Source organism: Talpa occidentalis, unplaced genomic scaffold (genome assembly GCF_014898055.3).
Source record: "Talpa occidentalis isolate TD23 unplaced genomic scaffold, MPIMG_talOcc4v2.1, whole genome shotgun sequence".
NCBI lineage: Eukaryota > Metazoa > Chordata > Mammalia > Eulipotyphla > Talpidae > Talpa > Talpa occidentalis.
Window position 1 is genome coordinate 140,062,155 of NW_026555331.1, and position 23,582 is coordinate 140,085,736.

At 34.6% G+C, this 23,582-nt stretch overlaps 1 protein-coding gene across 3 annotated transcripts in view; it reads left to right on the top strand.

Moving 5' to 3' along the window:
• The window catches only part of MKLN1 (muskelin 1), a 279,842-nt gene extending 258,464 nt beyond the window's left edge, over nt 1–21,378 (top strand). For all 3 annotated transcript variants that reach the window (XM_037513287.2, XM_054692672.1, XM_037513281.2), the window contains 6 exons: nt 3,404–3,551; nt 4,474–4,588; nt 6,167–6,306; nt 8,788–8,890; nt 16,256–16,310; nt 21,014–21,378. In XM_037513287.2, coding sequence (XP_037369184.1) covers nt 3,404–3,551; nt 4,474–4,588; nt 6,167–6,306; nt 8,788–8,890; nt 16,256–16,310; nt 21,014–21,135 — 683 coding nt within the window. In that variant the 3' untranslated portion in view covers nt 21,136–21,378. The remainder of the gene's footprint in view (nt 1–3,403; nt 3,552–4,473; nt 4,589–6,166; nt 6,307–8,787; nt 8,891–16,255; nt 16,311–21,013) is intronic.
• The last annotated feature ends 2,204 nt before the right edge of the window (nt 21,379–23,582 follow it).

Below are 23,582 nucleotides of genomic sequence, written 5' to 3' on the forward strand. Positions count from 1 at the left end.
TTTTTCTTCCATCCAGGGAAATTTTCTGGTTTTCTCTTCTGTGTTATTCATTGCTCCTTCTGCTGTTTTTTCTAGACAGTTTTTTTACTTCAGTAACTTTATCCTCTGTCCTTTAACTTTTCCATCATAGTTTCTAATATTGTTACATATTCTGCTAATATATCAATTTTATCTTGAGACCACTGTATTTAACTACACCTATTTTGTTTTTATTTTGTCATTTGATTTTTTTGGTCATTATCATTTTAATATTTTTCCATATTCTCTGCTCCTTTTTATGGAAGCTCATGAATCTTTTACACATTTATTTCTCTTCAAGAATAATGCATTTTGAGTTTTTTCCCAAGTTCTGCCCTTTATGTGATTTATCTTTGTTTATTGTTCTGTTTGTTTATCTAGGTCCCTTTCTTTACACTATTGATTTTTTTTATGTCTTATGATTCCTGTCTGAACATTAAAATTTAAGAAAAAAGGACTACATCAGTTAATAAAGGGAATTGGTGGTTTCCTGTACGTTGTATACATCTGTTTTCCCATAGACTTCTCTATTAAATGAGACACTTGCCAATGATTTTGTATAAATGCATAGTACATATTGTACACCACACTTTCTTATAAGAGGGATAAACAGAACACAGTCATGTTAGGGATGTGGGTTGTTATCAAAGCAAAGTTGCCTGTCCCTTCCGTCATCCCCCAAAAGTCCATTGCAAAGATTTGGGGTTACTTAAAGCCCTGTTAGCATTCTTTTTTAGACTGTTAAGTCATTATTACAATAGTCCTATTTTTTGTTCTTGATGACTTATTTAGATGTTTTCCCATCTTTTATTGCTAGGGATTTGTGCTCTCTTCTTGGCTGTGATATCTCTTTCAATGTAAATCCAACTTGCTTTGAAGATTCTTCAAAATCTCTAATCTCATGATAATATACTTTCTTTTTTTCTAGTTCCATTGTTAATTTTTTCCTACTTGAAATCTCTTTGCCAACTCAGTGGGTAATAGGTAAAGGATAATACAGTTTGTATTTAGTTTGCTCTCTGAACCGAAGGACCCAACATTTAGATTTCACTTGCAGCTTCTTTCTATTAATAGTAAAATTTAAGAGTCTAAAATTTAACCTAAATTAAAATTAGCTCATACTTTTTAATTTACATGTAATTTTTTTGCATTTTAATGTTCTTTAATAAAAATGTAGATTATCTCCATTTGAAATGAGAAATAGGTTTTAATCTTTTGCTTACAAAGGAAGTAATAGAAAGTAAATCTAGAGTATCCACATGGACTTTTAATAGTTTCTTAAAGAATCTAGGGCCTCCCGGGTGGCGCAGCGGTGGAGCACTGGGTTGCGAAGCTGCCCGCAGACTCTGCAAGCGCCAGTTCAATCCCCTGCCGCAGGGGAGTGGGGGGGGGTCCCCACAAGGTACGCAGACCTCTCCTGCCGCCTGCTGACCCCCTCAGCAGTGTACTTCGGTCCTTCTGCCTGTTCTGCTTCCTGCTCTGGCTCTGGTGAATTCTCTCACCCTCCCGAGCTTCTGACTGTACCCAGTGCTTGTGTAAATAAAATAAATCTTTAAATAAAAAAAATAAAACCTATTAAAAAAAAAATCTAAACTGCTTTTGAGGGTACATGTGGGAAACTTAATTTTGTTTGGGTCTTTCTTAAAATGTGCTTTTTGTTACTGTACATGGAAAGTGAAAAATTTAAGTACAATTTGTAAAACTTAGGCAAAAAACCATTAACATAGATATATTTAGGTAAGTTTCATTTAACCCCCTGATCTTTTGAGACATCTCAGATGTAACTTTTCATTTTTTATTTTTTAGTGAAACAACCAAAATACTTTAGCCCTTATAAAGTAATACCTAGTTTTAGTTTTGTCATTGTTATGCCAGCAAAATGATTCAAAAACATTGTTTTAATGTCAGTAAAACTGTCTTTTGAAGCCTGAATTCCCTTTCCACCTAACAACAATACAACTCAGTAAGGTAAAACTACCATGTTTATACAACCTATGTTACAAGGTAGCATAAAAAAATTTTTATTATAAAGCATATGAAAAATTACACACTTTCCATTTCTTTGATCTTTGATATCCAATATGCTTTTTACTCTGCATAATGTTGATTCTGCCGCCCAGTTATACATTCTAATCTCTTACTGGCTTTATAAATAGCTTTGCTGAGATATAATTCACATACAACTTAAATTCTATAGTTCTTTTCACCACGATAAAACTATCACCACAATCTGATTTTAGTTTATTTTCATTACTCCAAGAAGAAACCCTATACCTGTTAGCAGTCATTTCCCATCTCTGTTTCACTGTAAGGGTAGCTTATAGTGATACAGCCAGAGCTGTATCACATGTGATACAGCTACCCTTATAGTAGCTTATAGTGATACAGTGACCCTTATAGTAGCTTATAGTGATACAGCTACCCTTACACCCCCAGTATGAAAAAGGAAGCATTTAAAAGTTGGTCTTATTTAATGTGATAAGCCAGTTGCCTCGTAAATATTAAATAAATAAAATAAAATTGGGTCTTAAATTCTTCCACCTTCTTACAAGCCTTTTCTAGCCCCATATCCAGTAATTCCCTCTTTTTGATAAACCTAACATTTTTTATAATTCAAAATTTCTTTCCCTATCTGCTGATTTCCATTCCACTCCAAAGTTTCTGTTTCTTCAGTGTATCCTTATCTAGGTGTTTTAAGGTAAGTGGTTTGTTGCATTAGTTTATACTGTCATAAACAGTATAAACTGTGATATTTGCATTTCAAAAGGTTATAGAATAAGGGTTAGAAAACTCTTTCTATGAAGAGTTTTCAGTTTTATAGGCCATACATTAGCTATTTGGAACTATTTAGCTTTGCTAGCTATTGTAGGGTAAAACAGCCTCAGACAATATGTAAATGAATGACTGAGTTCTGATTTTACCTTGGACAGATCAGATTAAGCCATAGTTTGCCACATAAACAAATTGGCTGAATAGAAACATAAAAAGACACCTGAATTTAAGGTAAATTGGGGGAAAATATAGATTATTTGATTCTGTTGAAATAGGCCAACAAGACCAACAAGGCTAGCATTTCCTTTCATAGTATTCTACCAATTACTAATTCTTCTAATATTTTACTTCAATCTAATTTGTTTAGCTTTTTGACCATGGTAATTTTCCATGTATAAAAAGAAAGGTAGTGCTGAAACATGACATTGAGATCCATGACAATTATGCTGTAAACTATAGAGTTATGTTTCAACTGATATTTCCAACTAGAAATGTCAAGAAAAATTTCCATTAACCATATCAGTATTTTACAAAAGTAGGGGATATTGCAGGATTACCATTTACTGTTATCTAATGTGGATATTGCTACCTTATTTTCTCCTTTGATTTATAGTTCCAATGACAGGATTCACACAGAGAGCAACCATTGATCCAGAACTGAATGAAATACATGTCTTATCTGGACTCAGCAAAGACAAGGAAAAGAGGGAAGAGAATGTTAGAAATTCGTTCTGGATTTATGATATTGTGAGGAATAGTTGGTAAGAAGCTGTTGTCTGTGCCGCAATCCTAATGTAACATTTATTTGACGTTGTTGGTTTATTCAGAAGAAGATAAAATGGAAGATTTATTGGTTATTTGTGATGTTGTAGAGAAAGCTAAGTCAGTATCAGTGCCTGTGCGTATAGTGATATTCAGTGAGTGGGTTTTATCCCTGAATTGTTCAATTAATAGGCCGTTCCTAGTCTGGGAGTCAAAAGAATTGTGTTTTAGTCTAGGTTTTAGTAGCAAGTAACTTGAGAATTTGAGAATATTTTAGATCTTAGTTTTTACAAATGTAGCAGTTTCACTAGAGCAGGGGAGGGGAGGTGTTACTATTTAGCATTTTAAAACTAGAACCCCTTTTCATAGAGTTGTCACAGAACTGGTATTGCATATTTTGCTTTGGAAAACACTGACCTGGGGGATACATTTCTAACATGATTATCCATAAGTGAATATCCTATAGAGCAGTGGGACTTCAGAGAACTTCCTTCGGTAATGGAGGTAATGCTTAGCAACTAGGGAATTTGTTTTCTAAATGGAGCATAGATAGTAAAAATGAAAGAAGTTTTTTTTTTTTTTTTTTAATTATTGAGAATAGATAGAAGGGATATGTATCTTTCCTGACTCACCATTTGGCTTGATCCTCCACATATATATTGTTTGTGTTTGAAACAAGCAAACCTCTTATAGATTGTTCTTAAGTGGGGTTTTTGATGGACATTAAAAGAACTTCAAAACTCATTTCTAACAAATTAGATTATTTTGTGAGTGACCAGAACTATAAGGTTTGATGTGAATAATTTATAATTTTTTGCTTGTAACTAGGCATGTAATTCATTTATTTGCTATAGTTGTATTGCTATTTTGTGTGCTCCTAATTTGTCTAGGATAGAATGTCTTAAAAGCAATGTCTTGTAGGTCTTGCGTCTATAAGAATGATCAAGCTACAAAGGATAATCCAAGTAAAAGTCTTCAGGAAGAAGAACCATGTCCAAGATTTGCCCATCAGCTTGTATATGATGAGTTACACAAGGTATCTTAATACGGTGACCAGTAAATTTTTCATGATAGACAATGTGAAAGAATCCTCAAATATGTTTCTGATTTTTTAAAAGTGGATTTTAATAAAAAATAAAATGCATAACAGACATTTAATAAAATCTGTGACAGACATATTCTCCAAAAATTTCTTAAGAAAGTAAACACTTTTACAGTTTCTAATTCCTGGCACTTGTCCTCTGGTCAGTGGCTGCTGCTTAGCTGCATAGATCAGAATCATAGCATGGCCTATTGTTTCTACAAGTAAAGTCATTTTCAGCATTTGGGTCCCTTGTCCTATGATATGAAAAGGTATATATAACTCCTAGATTTTTGGTCTTTTCATAGTGTAGGGAATGTTTTTATCTTTATTTTTCATATCTGTAAGTAATATATCTTTTCCATCCGCCTTGTGAAAATACTCTGAAGTTTCAATGTCATTAAGTGTTCAGAGTAGCTTCTTATTTCTCAGTATCTTTTCTGTTTAGGCCATAGATGATTATTTAAATTCTGTATAATTTGAGACCATTAGGTAAAAGATACCATGATAATGAATAAAAGGCCTTTCTCTTAGTGTCTCCCAAATTAAAAGGAAAATGAATTTCCATCTATTGGATAGAAATATCTGTTGTACAACACCATTGAATATAAATGTTTTAAAAATGTAATACTAAGTACAAAATATCACTAGAACTATAATTATAATAGTGAAATAATTATTGCCTTCTTTTACATTTCTTTTTTGGTATTAACTGAATAATGGAGCAATATTTTATAGTTATTTCACAATTTATATGTGCCATTTAACATTTGACATTCACACTAAAGCAAAATTAAGATGTTAAAATTTTAAGTTTCTAGTTACTATTGACCTGCAGTGATTCTACAAATGTGTTAGATTTTTTTTAAATATCATTTGTTATAATGATCAATTTGATAATCCCCATTATTCATTGCCTTAGGCAAACTATTTCTTGGATTAACTCCTATCATTGCTTTTGTCTCATATGTCCTGTTGTTAGTGTAATTGAATAATACAATGCATTTTATTTTATTTTTTTTAAAGATTTGTTTTACTTATTTATGCATACAAGAGCTGGGGTATAGGCCAGAAAGGCAGGGGTGGGGGGATTACCAGAGACAGGGTGGGGAGCAGAACAGGCAGATTGACTGTAATATACTGCTGAGGGGAGCAGCAGGTGAGACAGGAGAGGTCTGCTGCACCATGTGGGTTAGTTCCCTGGCTGATAATTGAACTCATGCTGCAGTGGCTGTTGATAGCTTGATAGTGCTGAGACTTTAACCCTTTTGCCACCAGAAAGGCCCTAATACAACTCATTCTATAAAGAATAATTTAAGAAACTAGCCGCAGTACTTTTAAGTAAAAGGAAACTTAAGAAAAATAACATGAAAGTATTCTTAGAAATATAAGAATGCCTTTATTCTTTTATATAAGTAAAGCTAAGGAAGTTAACCTGTTACTACTACCAAAATGCAGAAATTTTACTATGATTTATATAGTTTTTGAGTATGCATGCATTTTTAAAACTCTGATGTGTTTTGTTTATTATAGGTTCATTATTTATTTGGTGGGAATCCAGGAAAATCTTGCTCTCCAAAGATGAGATTAGATGATTTCTGGTCCCTGAAGTTGTGTAGGCCTTCAAAAGATTACTTACTGAGGCATTGCAAGTACCTCATTAGAAAACACAGGTATAAAAACATTTCACTGAAAACTTTCATTTCATGTTATCAACTGTTGTGGCATTACCTAAGCTTTGGAGGTGTGACTTTGTCTTTGGAAATTAGCAATATGACAGTATAAATACTGTGAAGATTGTGACTTTTGTGAATGCCCTATTCTCCTTAGTTTTGTTTTCCTCTTTTAAGAAGATGCAAAGGGAAGAAAGATATTAATGCTAAAATTTTCTAAATATAGAACAAGGAAATTTTGCACCTGTTAAAAATAATGGAAAAAATTTCTATAAATATGATGAACCTACCTTGAAGTAATTAAAGAAAACCACTACAAATTATATCAGTTCTTGATTGCTGATACATGCCTGTCCTTTTGATAATTATTTTAATAGTGAACATGATGATACAATTGACTACGTTAGTAGCTTTATATTTGATGTTTTGGATATATCTTCAAATATGGTCATGGTTTTATATCATTTGCCTTTTTCATTTAATTGCAAAATCACTTAATCATTTTCATACATATCTTTTAGGTCATGTGTGCTTTTTAGCCTTAGCAGCTACTGATAAATAAGCTACTAATAAATGTAGGAAAGTGTCACTTGTCCTTTAAAGGGAGTAGGCTAGCCATTAATGATAATGGCTACTGTTACTGTTAGCATTTGTATGTAAAATACTGCATATTATTCTTAAAATGAGTCAGTGGAGCAGGCACTACTCATCTATTAAACAAGAAACAGACATTTAAGATGGGTTATATAACACATCTAAAGTCACTCAATCATAAGTGAGAGAGGATTTGATCCTGAGTATTCTAACTCCAGAGTTCACCACATACACACAAGCACACATACATAGGTATATATACACACAATCATCTAAGGGGCCCTATAAACATCCATAAATCTATTTATTTAAGAAATATTTGCTGTGCACTTAAAATGTGCTAGACATTAATTGTTCTAGGTGCTGTGTATATGTAAAGGAAGAAAACAAATAAAAATTTCTGGTCCCAAGTTTCTGTTCTCAGAAGGGGAGACTAACAATAAACATAATAAGGAATTTATATATTAGTAAGTATTGAGAAAGAAATTACAGATCAATTATTTTTGTACATTTAAGGATGCTGGGGGATGTGATTTTAAATAGGACTATTAAGATAGACCTTATTGCAAGGAAGACATTTGAGTAGAGATCTGTAGAAGATGAGGGCATGAATCATGGAGATTTTTGAGGGGCAAGTGTACCAAAAGTGTTCCAAAGGTTCTCACTTTAAAATATGCCTGTATTATTTGAGGAATAAATTAAGGAGGCCCATGTTGTGGTAGAATGAGTGAGGTGACTGTGGTAGGACATTAAGATTAAAAAAATAAGAATAGATTGTGAAGGACTTTTTAGCCTTTTTTACTCTGAGTGTTTATTCACATTGTTTTTATTGAGCTAAAATAGTTTACATTGTTGTATCTGCTTTGGGGCTTGTAAGTATAAACCTCTCCAAATGGATACTTTCACACCATGCCCACCACTAGTGTGCAACAGTCCAACAGTCCTCCTTACATTCCATTGGGCCTTTCCCTCCTGCCCCCTATAGTGTCCTCGGTTTTGTAGGCAGATGTTAAAGAGTTTATTATTGGTTTGGTTTTGATGCATCCTTTGTTGTGTTTTTCTGTATTCCACATATAAGCAATACCATCCAGTATTTATCTTAAGAGATAAATAGTCCCAAGCAAAATTTTTTTAAGAGTCCTCACTGTTTCCTTTTTGGATTGGGGTAGACTCTGCTTCTGCCACTTACAGGCCTCAGATAAATTTCTTTTATCTTTTTTTTTTTTAATGATAATACAACTTATTGTCTGAGTAGAGTTATGAGGATAAATTAAGTGATATATGTAAAATTCTTGAACAGTGTTTAGTATATAATAAATGCTTTGATAAATTGTTGCTGTGATTGTTTTTGTTTTGTTGGTACTTAGTGAGACATGGAGATAGTGTCATTAAAAATAACTAATCAATGTTAATGATGCCTGTTAAAGGAAGCTATACTCACTTCTATTTCTAAAATGTCTCAACTGTCTCTGGTGAAAAGAATATTACACAATTCTAACAGAGTATTTAATTTCATCTCTACTTCTTAGGAAATATGTTTGACTCTTACAGTTCTATTGTAAAATACTTGACATGTTCACTCTGTTCTGTAGTTGATTTAATCTTAGCTTGTAGTTTTAGGAGGAGGGTAGGAAGTGCTCTTATTCAGACTCTAGCACTGCAACTGCCTGTAAACCTGGCATTAGCATTACATCTGCAGGGACTTCATATAACTACACTGTCAATATCTATATTGACAGTATTCTTAATTCTGGATTTCCATACACAGCTTTTTTAGATATGTGTGAAAACTCTTCAGACACAGAGCATTCCATGCTAGGCCTGAAAGACATTTCCTGTGTTTTATGATAACTCTTGACAATTATTATTCTTGTCTACATTTTCTAGATTTGAAGAAAAAGCCCAAATGGATCCCCTTAGTGCTCTGAAATATTTACAAAATGATCTTTATATAACTGTGGATCATTCGGACCCAGAAGAGACAAAAGAGGTAAAGTGGTAATAAATGTCAGAAGTGAAAAAAAAAAGACATTAAGAAAAAATGTCTTTCTAAGTTGTATTTGCTGATTTTTCTCTTGATGTTTAAAGGAAAATGAGGAAATTTGATGACATTAATAATCTTTAAAATGGCACAGAGCAGATGAAATAAAAACTGAATATGCATATTTTCATGTGATAATATAAAATTCAAGCTATACACAAACGCCTCGATCCATTCAGAAAAGGGTTCCCAGGTGTTATAAAGTTTTAGCTTGGACATTAGTTTTGTGTATTGGGAAGGAAATGGAAAGTTCTTTCAAAGTTTCATGCTTCTTTTACTTAAGGAATCCATAAGGGTTCAGTATAACCTTTTCTGAGAACAGCCCAAAGTCTCTTAGAGAGGAAAGAAAACTCCCTTATTTGTATTGAGAAAGTAAAGAGGTTGGTGGGAGTAGAATTCTTGCTGACTTGATATTTAATTAAAGGAGTGATATAGCAGTTTAATGTAACTGTAGGCCATTAGCTTCATTCATCAGTAGTCCCTAAACTTGAGAATTAGTGGTAGGTCATGAATTTTCTGGGGTTTTTTGTTTTTGTTTTTGTTTTTTTGTTATATAACATGGAATAGAAGAAACTATTTCAGAAAGTTTAATATTCTGAAGATTTACCCACAGTTTGTAAATTCACCTGCAACAAGTTTCATGGTCTTAGAGCTTCTCTCCCTACTAATTTCAGAGATTCCTTCTGTTACTTTTTCTGCTTTTTATTCATAGTTCATTTAGTAATATCTGAAATACAGTCCAATTTTACCTTCCATTCACAGAAATGGTGCAGATATATATAGTTCAATTTCTTACATCTGTTTTTCTGCTAGCTGTTGATTTGCTTTGACTTGGTAATAGAATATCAAGCAATACTTTTCTCTGTTGAGCATTGACACACGTTTCAAATTTAATGTCCAATCACTATCAGGCAACAGGTTCATTGCACTTTTAAGCAGTAGAACCTGCAAGTCCTTGGCACCAAAACAAAGAGATAATCTTTGTCTAATGTGAAAATAAGTCCTATTTCTTTTACTCAATATTGGTAACAACCTTTTATTGGGTGGAGAATGAACAGAACATACTTTGGAAAACCCCTGAATAGAGATAGTTGATTGTCTTTCAAAGTTAATTTATGATACTGTTTAAAATATGGGAAATTATCATAGTTTTTGCTGAGTAGCAGAATATACTTGGCTTCATATGTCGTGGCTTATCACTGAAGATAGTTGTGAAGAGTCTCTTAATGTTCATTTTGTTCAACCATGCAATATATTTCCTTGTGCTTTCTCCATAGTCTTATCTAAAATGTCTGTAATCCGGGAACATTCATTTTTCTCTCTTATTTTTTAAAAACAAAACAAAACACTGCAAAGTAAATAATTTCAGCTGTGTGAACTGCAAGTAGGCCAAAGAAAACAGACAGTTTGTCCTTAAAGCTAAGCTAATAGGAAAAACCAGGACAGGGAGGTATCTCAAGTATAAACAGAGCCATTTAAGAAAAATTAAATGGCAGTTTTCTTTTTCTCCTTTCCTAAATAGGATCAAGTAATGATTTCGTATGCTGTAGGCTTCCATTCCATTTCTTAAAAAGTTTATCAAGAATTGTTTAGCCCTGGGCCTCCCCTGGTGGCGCAGCGGTTGAGTGCTGGGCTGCGAAGCTGCCCGCAGCCTCTGCAGCGCCAGTTCGATCCCTGGCCACTGGCGAGGGTCCCACATGGTGCACAGACCTCTCCTGCTGCGCCCGCTGCTCCCCTCAGCAGTGTATTTCGGTCCATCTGCCTGTTCTGCTCCCTGCTCTGGCTCTGGTGAATTCTCTCACCCTCCCACGCTTCTGACTGTACCCAGTGCTTGTATAAATAAATAAATAAATCTTTAAAAAAAAAAAAAAAAAAGTAATGCCTCTTTTTAAAAAAAAAAAAAAAAAAAAAAAAAAAAAAAGAATTGTTTAGCCCTAATAAAAATAAGAAAATGGTATTGTACATGTGTGTGTCAGTATCAGAACTGCCTCAGAAACTTTTTCAAAGCAATGCCCTCATCCTAAGATTCTCCTTTGTCTGCTTTTATTTAACTGAAAACACACTTGACATTGAGACTTACTGGTCTGTAAGATAATTATTTGTTAAAAGTGTGTGAACAATTTTTGTTTCTGGTGACAATTTTTGCATATAAGTGCTTACGGTATTTGTTACTGAGGCATTTTACTTTCCTTACAAGAGACCATTCCACTAGTTAAGAAAGGCCTTACCACTATGTATTTTCTGTAATAGCTTATTTTTATTCTATATGTTTGAATATAAAATTTTCGTTCCATTCAATGATTATATCAGCAACTAATAGTGGGTTTTGGATTTTTCTCTTGTGGGGGCTGGGGGTTATTTATCATGATGATGATTACTGTGCCTGTTATTATAGAAATGATGGTTGACTACCAACTTGATACCAAATAATGGTTCTTTGCCGTCCTCCATTTTCTAGAATGTGGGTTCTAAATTGATGATGAGCTTTATTTAACCTTGTAAAAAATGCTTTTTTTCTCAAAAGACCCAAGGAAATGCCTATATCAATTCCCCCTTGGTTAGAGAGAAGGAATGAAAAATTCCTTCTCTATAATAGAGAAGGAATGAAAAAACAAATTTTCAGCCAGTGTTGCACATTTCGTATTAATTATACTTCTGCTGAGCTTTCACAGTACTGGTGTCATTCATTTAACAGATGTGTATTGAGTCCCTCCAATATGCCAGGCATTCTTTTAGACACAGGAGATGTACTGATGAACCAAATAATATCCCTGAGCAGGAAATACTTATGTAGGGCCTCCACTGGTGGCGTAGGTGATTGAGCGCAGCGCTGTAATGCTGTTTGCAGCCTCTGTGGCACCGGTTCAATCCTGGCCAGCCGGTGAGGATCCCACATGGTGTGGCAGACCTCTCCTGTCTCGCCCGCTGCTCCCCTCAGTAGTGTATTTCGTGAGTCTGCCTATTCTGTTCCCCACTCTGTCTCTGGTGAATCCTCTCACCCTCCCACGCATCTGGCCTGTACCCCGGTTCTTGTATAAATAAAAATTTTTTTTAAATCTTAAAAAAAAAATATTTATATACTAGTGGGGGAGATAATAAATGCCATATTAACAAGGAAATTATGTAGTATATTAAAATTTGACAGGTATTATGACAAAATTTTAAAAAGGTTAAGTGTATATATCGATCAGAAATATAAGAGGTGAGGGCCTCCCCCGTGGCGCAGCAGTTGAGCGCTGGGTTGCGAAGCTGCCCGCAGCCTCTGCAGCGCTGGTTCAATCCCCTGCTGTCAGGTGAAGGTCCCACATGGTGCGCAGACCTCTCCTGCCGCCTGCTGCTCCCCTCAGCAGTGTACTTCAGTCCTTCTGCCTGTTCTGTTCCCTGCTCTGGCTCTGGTGAATTCTCTCACCATAACCCCCCCCACCCCCCACCCTCCGTGCTTCTGACTGTACCCAGTGCTTGTATTAATAAATAAATAAATCTTTAAAAAAAAAGAAAGAAATATGGTGAGAACTGGGCAATTTACACAATAATTAGGGTCATGACAATAAACCTCATTTAGAAATGAGATTTCTACAAAGATTAAGGATGTGAGGGAAGTGATCTACATTTGTAATTCAAGGAAGATAATTCCTGCAAAGCTGGGCTAGAACAAGACCTTAGGGTGGGAACATTCTGGCATTAAGAAAACATCAAGGGGTTTTGTGGCTGGAGTAGCGGTAAGGAGAGTGAGCATAGTTAAGAGATGTGATCAGAAAGGTGAGACACAGCTGGGAGAACAGATTGTGAGTGATGTCATAAATCACTGTTAGGAATTTGACTTTAACTCTGAATGAGTAAGAGCCAGTTCAGGTTATTGTGCAAAGGAATGATATGATCTGCTTTAATTTTTAATTAGATTACTCTCACTATGTTGAGAATAGACTAAAGGGGAACATGGATAGAGGCAGAGACCTGTAAAGGAGGTTGTAGAAATCTAAGAAAGGGATTATGGTAGCTCAAAATTAGATCAGATAGTCAACATATTTTAAACATAATGCCAATTTTATACTGGATTGCATGTAGGGTTTGGAAGAAATGACTCAAAAACTTTTGTCGTGAAAAACCATAAAGATGGAGTTAACTATCAACTGATATAAGAAAGACTCTGGCTAGAACTGATACCTGGCTACAAATTCTACTCACCATTTAAGAAGAAATTTAAGGACATCACTGAGATAACAGTAGAATAGTTTCTTGCTTTACTTCCAAGTTGACCAGAGATTCCTGTTACTTGGGATGAGACTGAAGAATCCCTTGTACCTCAGAGACCAGCACAGACTATTTCAGAGGAACATGGAGGAGATTCACAGATCACTGAACAGGAAGTGGGTGGAGAGATATACCTAGAGGCTGAGGTTTGTCATTGGGAACACAGATACCTAGCCAGGGACCCTAGCGAGGGAAGAGCCAAAATGATTTGTAGGCACACACCCTTCAACCAGGTGAAATCCATAGAGAGGAGCTTGCATGATCTACCCAGACTGCATGCCCAGTAAGGAACAACAGAGAAGGCACTCTGGACTGCACTCCCCTCTTATGCCCCTCAAGACTCATACTGACTTCATGAAGTACGCTGACATTGGCTAGATTGTAGTCTCCTATCTTGGAACCCAGAGAAAAGGCATATTAATGATGCCAAATCATGAATCAAGATACTTTAAACTGTAACTGTGCCCTGTAACCCCCCTCCCCTACCCTGCTGATTTAGCAACTGCTAAAGCAGGTTTCAGTAACTACCAAAGCCAGCAAAGGCCAATAAAACCACAGTGCCACCTTCAGGTAAAGTAAAAGTAGTACAATGGCTACATTTTTTTTTTAATGGGAAAATTTAGCAAAATAGGCAGACAAAAAAAAAATGTAACACATGGCAACTCAAGGAGAGAACAACTCTGTAGAATCCAAACACAGAGACATGGAAGATTATATATCCCTATCAAATAGAGTACAAAATTACATTAATAAAGAGATAGACAAAAAGTCATGCGCTGCAAGTAAACTCAGAAAAGCTAGTTAAGGGCCTCCCTGGTTGAGCGCAGGTTGTTGAGCGCCACACTGTGAAGCTATCCGCAGCCTTTGCAGCGCGGGTTAGATCCCAGCCGGCCGGCGAGAATCCCACATGGTGAAGCATACCTCTCCTGTCTCTCCCACTGCTTCCCTCAGCAGTGTATTTCCTCAGTCTGCCTGTTCTGTTCCCTGCTGTCTCCAGTGAATCCTCTCACCCTCCAGTGCATCTGGCCTGTACCCAGGTTCTTGTATAAAAATAAATAAATCTTTAAAAAAAAAAAAAAGAAAGAAAAGCTAGTTAAAAACATAAAGAAAGACTCAGAAAAACAAATTAATGAGTTCAGAATCAAAATTATAAACAGAAAGTAGAAATTAAAGCTTTAAATAAGAAAAGAAAAGACTCAGAATGTAAAGTACTCAGTGAATGACATCAAGAGCTCTAGAGAAAACTATGGAAGCAGAACACACCAAATGGAGGATTGAATCATTGACCTCAAAGATAGCAATGCAGAGAACTCAGGTGGACAAAGAGAAATAAATAAGACATAACAAAAATGAAGACGCATTATAAGAACTATGTAACTCCATTAGAAAAGGCAGCATAAGAATAATACGTATTCCAGAAGGAGAAGAGAGAAGTAAGGGAACAGAGAGCTCATTCAAAGAAATAATAGCAGAAAACTTCTAAAGCCTGGGAAACGAACTGAATATGTTATGAACTATGAATATGTTATGAACTGAATAAATTCATAAAGTTAACAGAATACCTGGTTATATAAAGCTAAAGAGAGCTATAGTAAGACACATAATAATAAAACTATCAAGAGTTCAAGACAAAACAATAAAGCTTCAAGAAGAAAATATTTATCTTCACAACCTTGGGATAGGCAAAGATTTCTTGGACACGACACAGAAGGCATAATCATGAAAGAAAAACCTTGATAAATAGGACTTTGACTAAATTAAAATTTCTACTCATTAAATTGCATTTTTTTTTTTAAATAGGCAAGCACAGACTAATATGTGCAGTGGATACATCTGACAGAGAATGATACCAGGATTTGTAAAGAACTATATCTTTTTAACTCTTAACCTATTTTTTCCTGTTGATTAGTTACTTCTGGAATAGTTATCTAACTTCTGACCTTAAAAAAGACTATTAATTACGGCCAACAAATATGACTGATTGTTATCTGAAATTTTCAATGTTGCAGTCACAGGTGTAAAAGACAGACTGAGCAGTCAGTGTTATCAAGCACTCGTGCCTTGCAAAGTGCCAAGTAATTCTGTTGAGAGTCTACTCATTTGTCTACTCATTCTTTCCCTTAACTTGACTGTTTTCCATCATCCTCATTCAAGATAAAGATAAATAATTCTCCTAAACATTTTTTACCAGTTTGCTGATGGTTTTGTCCTATAGGAGTCTAATCAATAATAAAACCTTTGAGTTATTGAAAGGCCTTGATTAAGGTTTTTATAATTATATAGCAATATACATGATTGTGGAATGCTATCTAAGTTGTAGTTTAAGAATGGCCTATGCATAATAACCATGCTTTTTTCCCCTTCGTTTACACAGCAGAGATATCAGGTATTTTACAGTAGTGTGAGAATGTATATATACTCAAGATTAAGTAACTGTGTCCAAGTACCAATCTACCCATGTGATAAATTCCTAAATAAATTATTCTTTTTTAAAAAAATATTTCAGTTGACTTGTTCCTTAATAAATACAAGATTTAGGGGACTCGCTGGTGGCTCAGGGGTTAAAGACAGCACTATCAAGTTACTGGCAGCCACTGCAGCACAAGCAGCCAAGGGAGCAACCCATATGGCGCAGCAGACCTCTCCTGCCTCGCCTGCTGCTCCCCTCAGTAGTGTATTTCAGTAGATCTGCCTGTTCTGCGCTCCATTCTCTCTGGTGAATCCTCTCACCTCCCACACCTCTGGCCTGTACCCCAGTTCATATGCATAAATAAATCTTATTAAAAAAAGATTAGTATGGATTCAAATAAATAAATATGTACCTAATTTAATAATTCTTAAAAATAAAATAATTCCAGGGCTTGGTCCAATATTTTGGAAAACAAAAATAGCATATTCTTAAATCTAATTGTGGTATTTTTCTTACCACTATTTGGTGAATCAACTTATGTAGCACAAGTACAAAGAAACATAAAGTGACTAATAAATCAGCGGAATTGTAGAAGTTTTTTTTTTCCTCCAATCTGCTTAGCCAGCTAATTTGCTTCTCTTTTTCTTTTACAGTTTCAGCTCCTAGCTTCAGCTCTATTCAAATCTGGTTCAGATTTTACAGCTTTAGGTAAGTACTGCAGTATAGTTTATCCATCCAGATGTTCTAACATTTGAGAGGTTGGATTTTGGTTTATTTTCAGTGAAATATCACATGAGATATTCATCCACACAAATGGAACAAATTTTAAAGTAGCTTGCAAAGTTTGTAATCACCTGCTACAGGGTGATTTTTCAAGCATCAGTCACCACCTCATGAATTAGTTAGTAGTTCCTGTTTTACCAATTGCTTTTGTTATATAGAGGTCAATAGAAGCATGATGAAAATAATTCATATTTTGCTTTGGAATGCAGTTTGTGTTACTGATATACTTACTATCAATAATGCTTGTAAGCTGGTTTTTTCTCTCAGTTTGTTCTTTGTGGAATTGTCTGGTATTTATGGAATGGTGATGGTATAGGCAATGAAATCAGTGTTTGGAAGCAGAGAATGTGAATTATCTCTTTCTACAAAATGGTAATTTCTATATGTGGTATCTTAATTGTTCAAAGTAAGTTCTCTTTGAAACCAAATGTTTCTCAGACATCCCAGATATGGGCATCAGTCTTCATTTAGTATAGTAGTCTTCCTTAGTATTAATGCCTTATTAAATAGTTAAACTGGTGTCTAGTAAGGTGGGGAGTCTGTAAACGTTTTGGAATCCAGAGTTTCAGGTGAATTTTCAAGGATCTTTTTGTTAGGATAAGTTATTATAGCTTCAGTTTTTCAATATAATAATGGCCACCTTGAATGTGGGTATTTCCAGCTTTACTCTTGTCATAAGAGGTAGTCACACTGGCATCAAGCACATACTGATGCCATTGCTATTGTTATTTGTCTTAAAGTTGAGCAGTAGTATTGATATTTTTCAGTATATGTAATAAAAATATTTTTTATCTTTTGAATAAAATAACACTTTGGGATATCAGTTTAATTTTTTTCATTGTCATTTTATCTCTTGAAGGTGAACAGTACCTCAAAGACAAAAGTAGAGCATATATAATGCTAGTCTTTTTTCACAGGGATAGGAAAGAATAACAATATTCCTTGTGATCTTCCTCTTCCTTTTTACATAGCAAGTAATTGAGGCTTTTGTTTGACCAATGCAGCTCTAGTCCTGAGTTTTAATTCCAGAATATGTAGGATTTTACAAGGCAGGACTGAGTGCAGTGTTATTAAATATGACTTCAAAAGATTCTTTTAAAAATAAGGTTCCCATATACTTAAGGACTTTAAAAAATATTCTTCAGTTTTTTAGAAATCTCCACCCTATTATAGAGAATCTAGGTATAAAGCATAATTTTAGAAAACTCACACCCTTTTGAATTGCATCATTAGATACAGAGATTTAATAATAACGTGAATTGGCAGCCTGGCACATTAGATAATTCAGTTTGAATGAGTATGTGTGTTATTATATGTATGGTTCTATTTTATTGGTGGGTGGTACTGAAATGTCTCTAGCTGACTTATATTTAGCCTTTACGACAAGATTTCTTGGCAGTCATTTAAATATGTTAAACTAATGTCAGCAAATATTTTTACCTTTAGCTTAATTCCTTTCTACTGTCCCTGCCCTATTCACTGCCAACAGATATATTTTGTCAGCAGCAGTTTGTTTTACTTGGATTCTAAACAAACCTCAGAGTTTGTATTGTATTGTATTAAGTACAGTTTGTATTGAGAACAATACAAACAACAGAAAAAAAAAAAGGTATAAAAAGGGAAATTTTTTGTGGGGTTTTGTTTGCTACCTTGTCTGAAGGGAGGAAGTAATGTTTAGTAGTTAAGAAGTGAAGTATAGTATAGTGATTAAATAATAGTCATAATCTAGGTTCATATTCCATCTCTGCTGCTTGCTAATTTTAAAAGTAACCTGCTTCATTGTTGTCACAATAAAATAACATCATACATAAAGTGCCTAGCACATAGTAGAATTTCAGTGTTCCCTCATAAATCATATAATCTTATGAAAATGGTATTACTTCAGTGAAGTATTGTCAAAGAATCAATATCTTCTCTTAAAAATATAATGGATAGTGATATTTTTACAAATTAAGAAAATAAAACGCAGGGAAAACCCTAAAACTGAATATAAACAGAAACAAACAAGCCCATTTATCAAATTGCTAACATTGCCACACAGTGGGAGAAAAAATATTTAACCCAGTTTTTTAGTGCAGTACTTAAACTATGTGCTCTCAGTGAGATATATTCTAAAGACATTAAAGCAAATCTTGAGTTTTTGCTGGCATGGGTATAGTAATTCTGGAACATGTTTTGTATTTTAGTTTGAGCAAATGAATAGGTAGGATGATGTTGCTGGAACTTTCTTTGCTATGGGAGAAAACAGATTTAAATAAGGAAGCTAGGTGGGAATAAAAAAGGTTCTTAAAAATTTGGAATTTGCGGTAAAAGCATGAACTCATGATTCTGAAGAAGAAAAAAGCTGTGTATATACTGTGTGTGTGTTTTATGTAAATATGCCTATAAACACCACCACACTAGGTAATTTGCACAACTGTTCTTAGTTTCTAAATAACTTTCACTACTAAAAGGAATTAGGGTTCCCTGGGAAGATGACTGACTACAGAACTGTGTAAAGAAGAACTTAGAGTCTATCTTGCTGTGCCAGAAAGTAAGAAAGTACTCAAAAATTACTGGGGACATTTCAAAAAGACACAAAAGCCAGCTTCAAAAGAGCTCTCACTGCTCAAATCTGAGATAATATAAATATTGAAATGACTAATGGCAGTAATGCATATAACATTGAACAAGAAAAAGATCCATGATTACATACTAATACCAATAAATAAAGTGGAGAGAGAAAAAGGAAACACTTTTCTTTACAGTTAATATCAACTAATAAATACAGAAAGAATTTAGAATTAGAAAATTACCATCTAAATAATAATAATTGTTTTAGCAAGAATCACCAGTAGAATGCCACAATCATTACTCACAGGTCTGTTGGGGAACAGGATAATTTACAAAGTCTCAAACTGTTTTCTTGTTAATATCTTCTTAGTTGCAAAGTCAGAAAAGAATGCTTTTACATTGGTGAAATCTGGCGTACACCAAGTTAGCCAGGTAATCAGTGTTAACATTGTCAGCATTGGGACATCATGGTATCAGGTGCTTTCAAGACAGTGCGCAGAGGAGGACACCATTCCTTACAGCTTACAAATAGTTTAGTGAAAAAAGTAGGAATGGGGTACCTATAACACAAACGTAGAATGAGAACATATGTGGCAAAATGGATAACGATTGATGTAAGTGCAAGGATGAGTGTTCATGGTACTGTTCTTGTAAATTTTCAATTGAAGATTTTTCAAAGTAAGTTGTAAATAAAAGAATTTAGAAAACTCAGAGTAGTGGAAAATAGAAAAAAAGAATATAGCTTCATCATTCAGAGATAACCTTTGTTAACATTTTGGAGTATTTCCTTCCATTCATTTCTGTGATATGATAGTAGGCTTTGTTCAATCTTGTGCTCTGCTAAAAGGAGTAAATGTTTTCCCTCAAACTTAAAATAATTATAAAATTTTTTTTTAAATAAAAAAGAATGTACCTCTTTTGAGACATTGTTTATTTTCCTTCAGGAAACTGGTATCCTTGGCAATGGTATATTCTATTCATGTTCTTTACAAGATTAAAAAACAGATAGCTCTTAAAACTATTCTAAATTGAATGAAAGTTGGACCAATTTGAAATAGTCTTCACTGACTGTCCTTGCATGTATGACGTTCTTGCTTTGTTTTTTGTTTCTGATGACACTAGGATTCTCAGTGTCTCATTTAGCCATTTGAGGAATGGGGAAAATCAAAAGTCTAGTTTATCGTTTTCATAATTCATATATGCATAAGAAATTTTTAGCAACTGGGAACAATACTCCAGCTGACTGAAGGAAAGAGGCATTTCACTGAATAGCCCTTTGGCTGGAGTGAATTTGGAAAATAAATGTTTTCTAGAATGAAAGGGGGAAAAAATTCCTTTAGTGCAAAGTCCCTAACTTTTACAGATGTCGTTCACTTTCTAACACTCGTCTGAGTAAAAGTAGTTCATTGCTCTATTTTTCCCATGTGTGCCTAGAATAGCTCCTAATACATATGTCATAGTATGATATGTAGTATTATCAGTATATGGCACTGACTTTGTGCTAAACACCATTGTATGTATTGTACTTGAATGTCTTCCTTCACCATCTATGTTTTCACTCAGTTCCCTGAAACTATTTCCAGCTGTCAGGGCCTTAGTGATTTTAGACCACTTTAAAGACTGCTATCATTCTTATTTTACTATATATATGTATATTTTTTTTAATCAAAAAGGTTTTCATGCCTAATTATTAAAAAGTCAGGAAAGAGTAGTGAAATTTTCTCAGTGCACTTTGTAGTACACAGAAAAGAAATCAGTATTAGTTATCAAAGTGCCAGCCATTCACTAGTTGCTTTTTACATAATTACATTTAATATGCACAATAAACCTATAAAGTAAACAAGATGATCACAAATTTATAGCTGAGGAAACAGTAGCAGAAAGGCTTATTAACTGACCTGAGATCTCACCACTGCCAAGTGGTAAAACTGGAATCAGCACCCTTATCTATTTGGTTTTAAAGCCTGATTTAGTTTTGAATTTTCCAGTATACATTGCTGCTTTACTCCACTACCTTTTCTGTTATATGTTGACTTTTAAATCAGTGGATGAGTTTCTTTGTATCTCTCCTTCAGGATTTTCGGATGTGGATCACACCTATGCCCAAAGAACTCAGCTCTTTGACACCTTAGTAAATTTCTTTCCTGACAGCATGACTCCTCCTAAAGGCAACCTGGTAGACCTCATCACACTGTAACTGAAGAGTCACGGGACAGAAATGGAGATCAGGCGTGTGCTTTCAGTATTTTGGATTTCAAGTCTGTTGACCGACAATTAGGCTGCAGTGATTGAGGACTGCACCCAAGTTTTGAAGGGATCTTTACTGTCACAATTTTTAACCCTCTTCCTTCATACCTGATCTCAACCCCTTTCTCCTCATCCCATCCCCTAAATTAGGCTAATAAAATGAAGTTGGTATACTTTCCATTTAAATATATATTTTTTTCTTACTTTAACTTTTGAGAATTAATGAGTATAAAAGAAAAATAATGAGGCAGTTTACCCTTTTCTGATTTTTATTTTTTAAAAATTGGGGCAAGTGAACACTATTAACAGACTCAATGCTGCAGGCATTGAGATTTTGTTGTTAAGTTGTTTGGCCACCTTCTCTTCCCTACCCATTTCTCTTTACCTCCCGTCACACAACTGCGTGTAAGTGGTGTCAGTTGTTTACCTCTTTACTTCATTCTTAATGATATATAGTTCTGTACAACTATTGCTATATGTTAAGGTGATGTATCTGTCTCTGTTGACTACAGTCTTGTATTACATTAAACAATAGGAGGAACAGAGGGCTTAAATTTGTGTTCCTTGCCATAAAACTAAAAAATGAAACCCAAGATTGATTGAGGCACTTATCTGAGATTGGTATATAGTATTTCTATAATGATATATTTTATAGTGGATATTACAATAGCTTTGAGTCACAAGAACCTTAAATTGAGGAGAGTATAGTTCAGAACCTTTAAGAGCCATTCTAAAATTACCAGGAGGAGAGCTCTCTTGGTACTGAATATGGTCATCAGTATCTTTGTAGCAATTTTGGAGGAAAATCCCTCTTCCTTCTGGCTGGACTGTGCAGGACCAGGGCTTCCATTTCTCTCCTGTGCTGTCTCTTTGTAGCATTTTCATTTGAGAAGGTGGGTTTCCAGAGCTACAGTTTCTTTTCATTTCCATATACATTGACTCTCTCCTATATACATTGACTCTCTCCGTCCACTTCTGTGTTCTGATATTTTAAAGAATAATGGTTTGTAGTTGTCCAGTGGAATACAATGGACAGGTAATTCATTAAGCACACAAACAGGCTTTTTCAAATGGAGAGAAAGAAATTGTGCAGATATTTTTTCATTAAACTAAAGGAGAGGTATGGCAAATGGGATTTTCCACTGTTTCATTTTTTTTTTGTGTGTGGTGGAAATATGTATCTTCCCATGAGATGCTCTGAAATGGGATATCAGCAATCTGTATCTGCCAGTGCTTACATTTGCTCAAAGTGCGCTATCTGTAACTAATACCCACCACTCTCAAAGTAGGCTCAGTATAATAAATGTCCATCAGTCCAGAGGTTCTCAAAAGTGAATGACTTAATGGAATTGCATATGTCCCTGAATAGTAAGATTAGGATCACCAAAGAGAGGAGAAATTGACTGCAACTGCACTTTCAAAAAGCCTCATGTATAGAAATGAGACTTGAGATCCTTCCACTCTGTCTTTATTGCATGGTTCCACTTCTCTTGGGAACAGACAGAAATATATTTTACTAGTTCTAGGCTTGACTCTTGGGCTCCTTGGTTTTCCAAGCATCCCAGAGCAATCAGTAGTGATTTATTGAACAATTAGATCTGTATCTTACCTTGTGCAAGATATAGTATATAATTCAGTACCAAATTTTGTAGCTGCAGAATAACCGATTGACTTTACAGATGAGCAAATAGAATCTATTTACATACTTGTACAGTGTCATAAAATTATTCCCCTGAGTGACAGTCAACAAAATACTAACGTCACTAATATTATAGCTTACCGAATCTTATTTTATGGAAACAGATACAAATCAGAGAGATGGTAGAGAAGAACTTGATGAGAGTTAGATTTAAAATCCCTAGTTTTGGTTACTATGAATTCTGGCACTTTAAAAACATTATCCAAATGAAAATGTGCTGCCCTCTACCTCTGGTTTTTACAATGCTTTTTTATCTTCTCCCCCACACCATCAGTTCCCTTCAATTACATATCATTTGGAAGAAACTTAGTTTCTACTATTTTTGTTTGTTTTTCCCTGACTCTACTAATTGTTTCTCTTGAACATATACTTATTTTCATTTCATCTTTCCTCACTTTATTTAGGTGAAACTTTTCCCTTCATTTCTTGAATGTAGTTTTCACCAGCATGTTTTAATGGAGTTGCTTGAATTAGTGTTTCTTAAGTGAGATGGATTGTGTCAAAGAGGTCATTGACTTGCTAAGTCACAGTTTGTATCCTGGAGCTTCAGTGGGGCCGTGCTGGTAATAATTGCATAGAATGTAGAGCTTCCATATATTCATGACCAAGATTGATCATTTCACATCGGAAGCCTGGTTTAAAACTCGTTTATATATTTAGAGAGGAGCTACATATATTTTCAAGAACACCAATATATT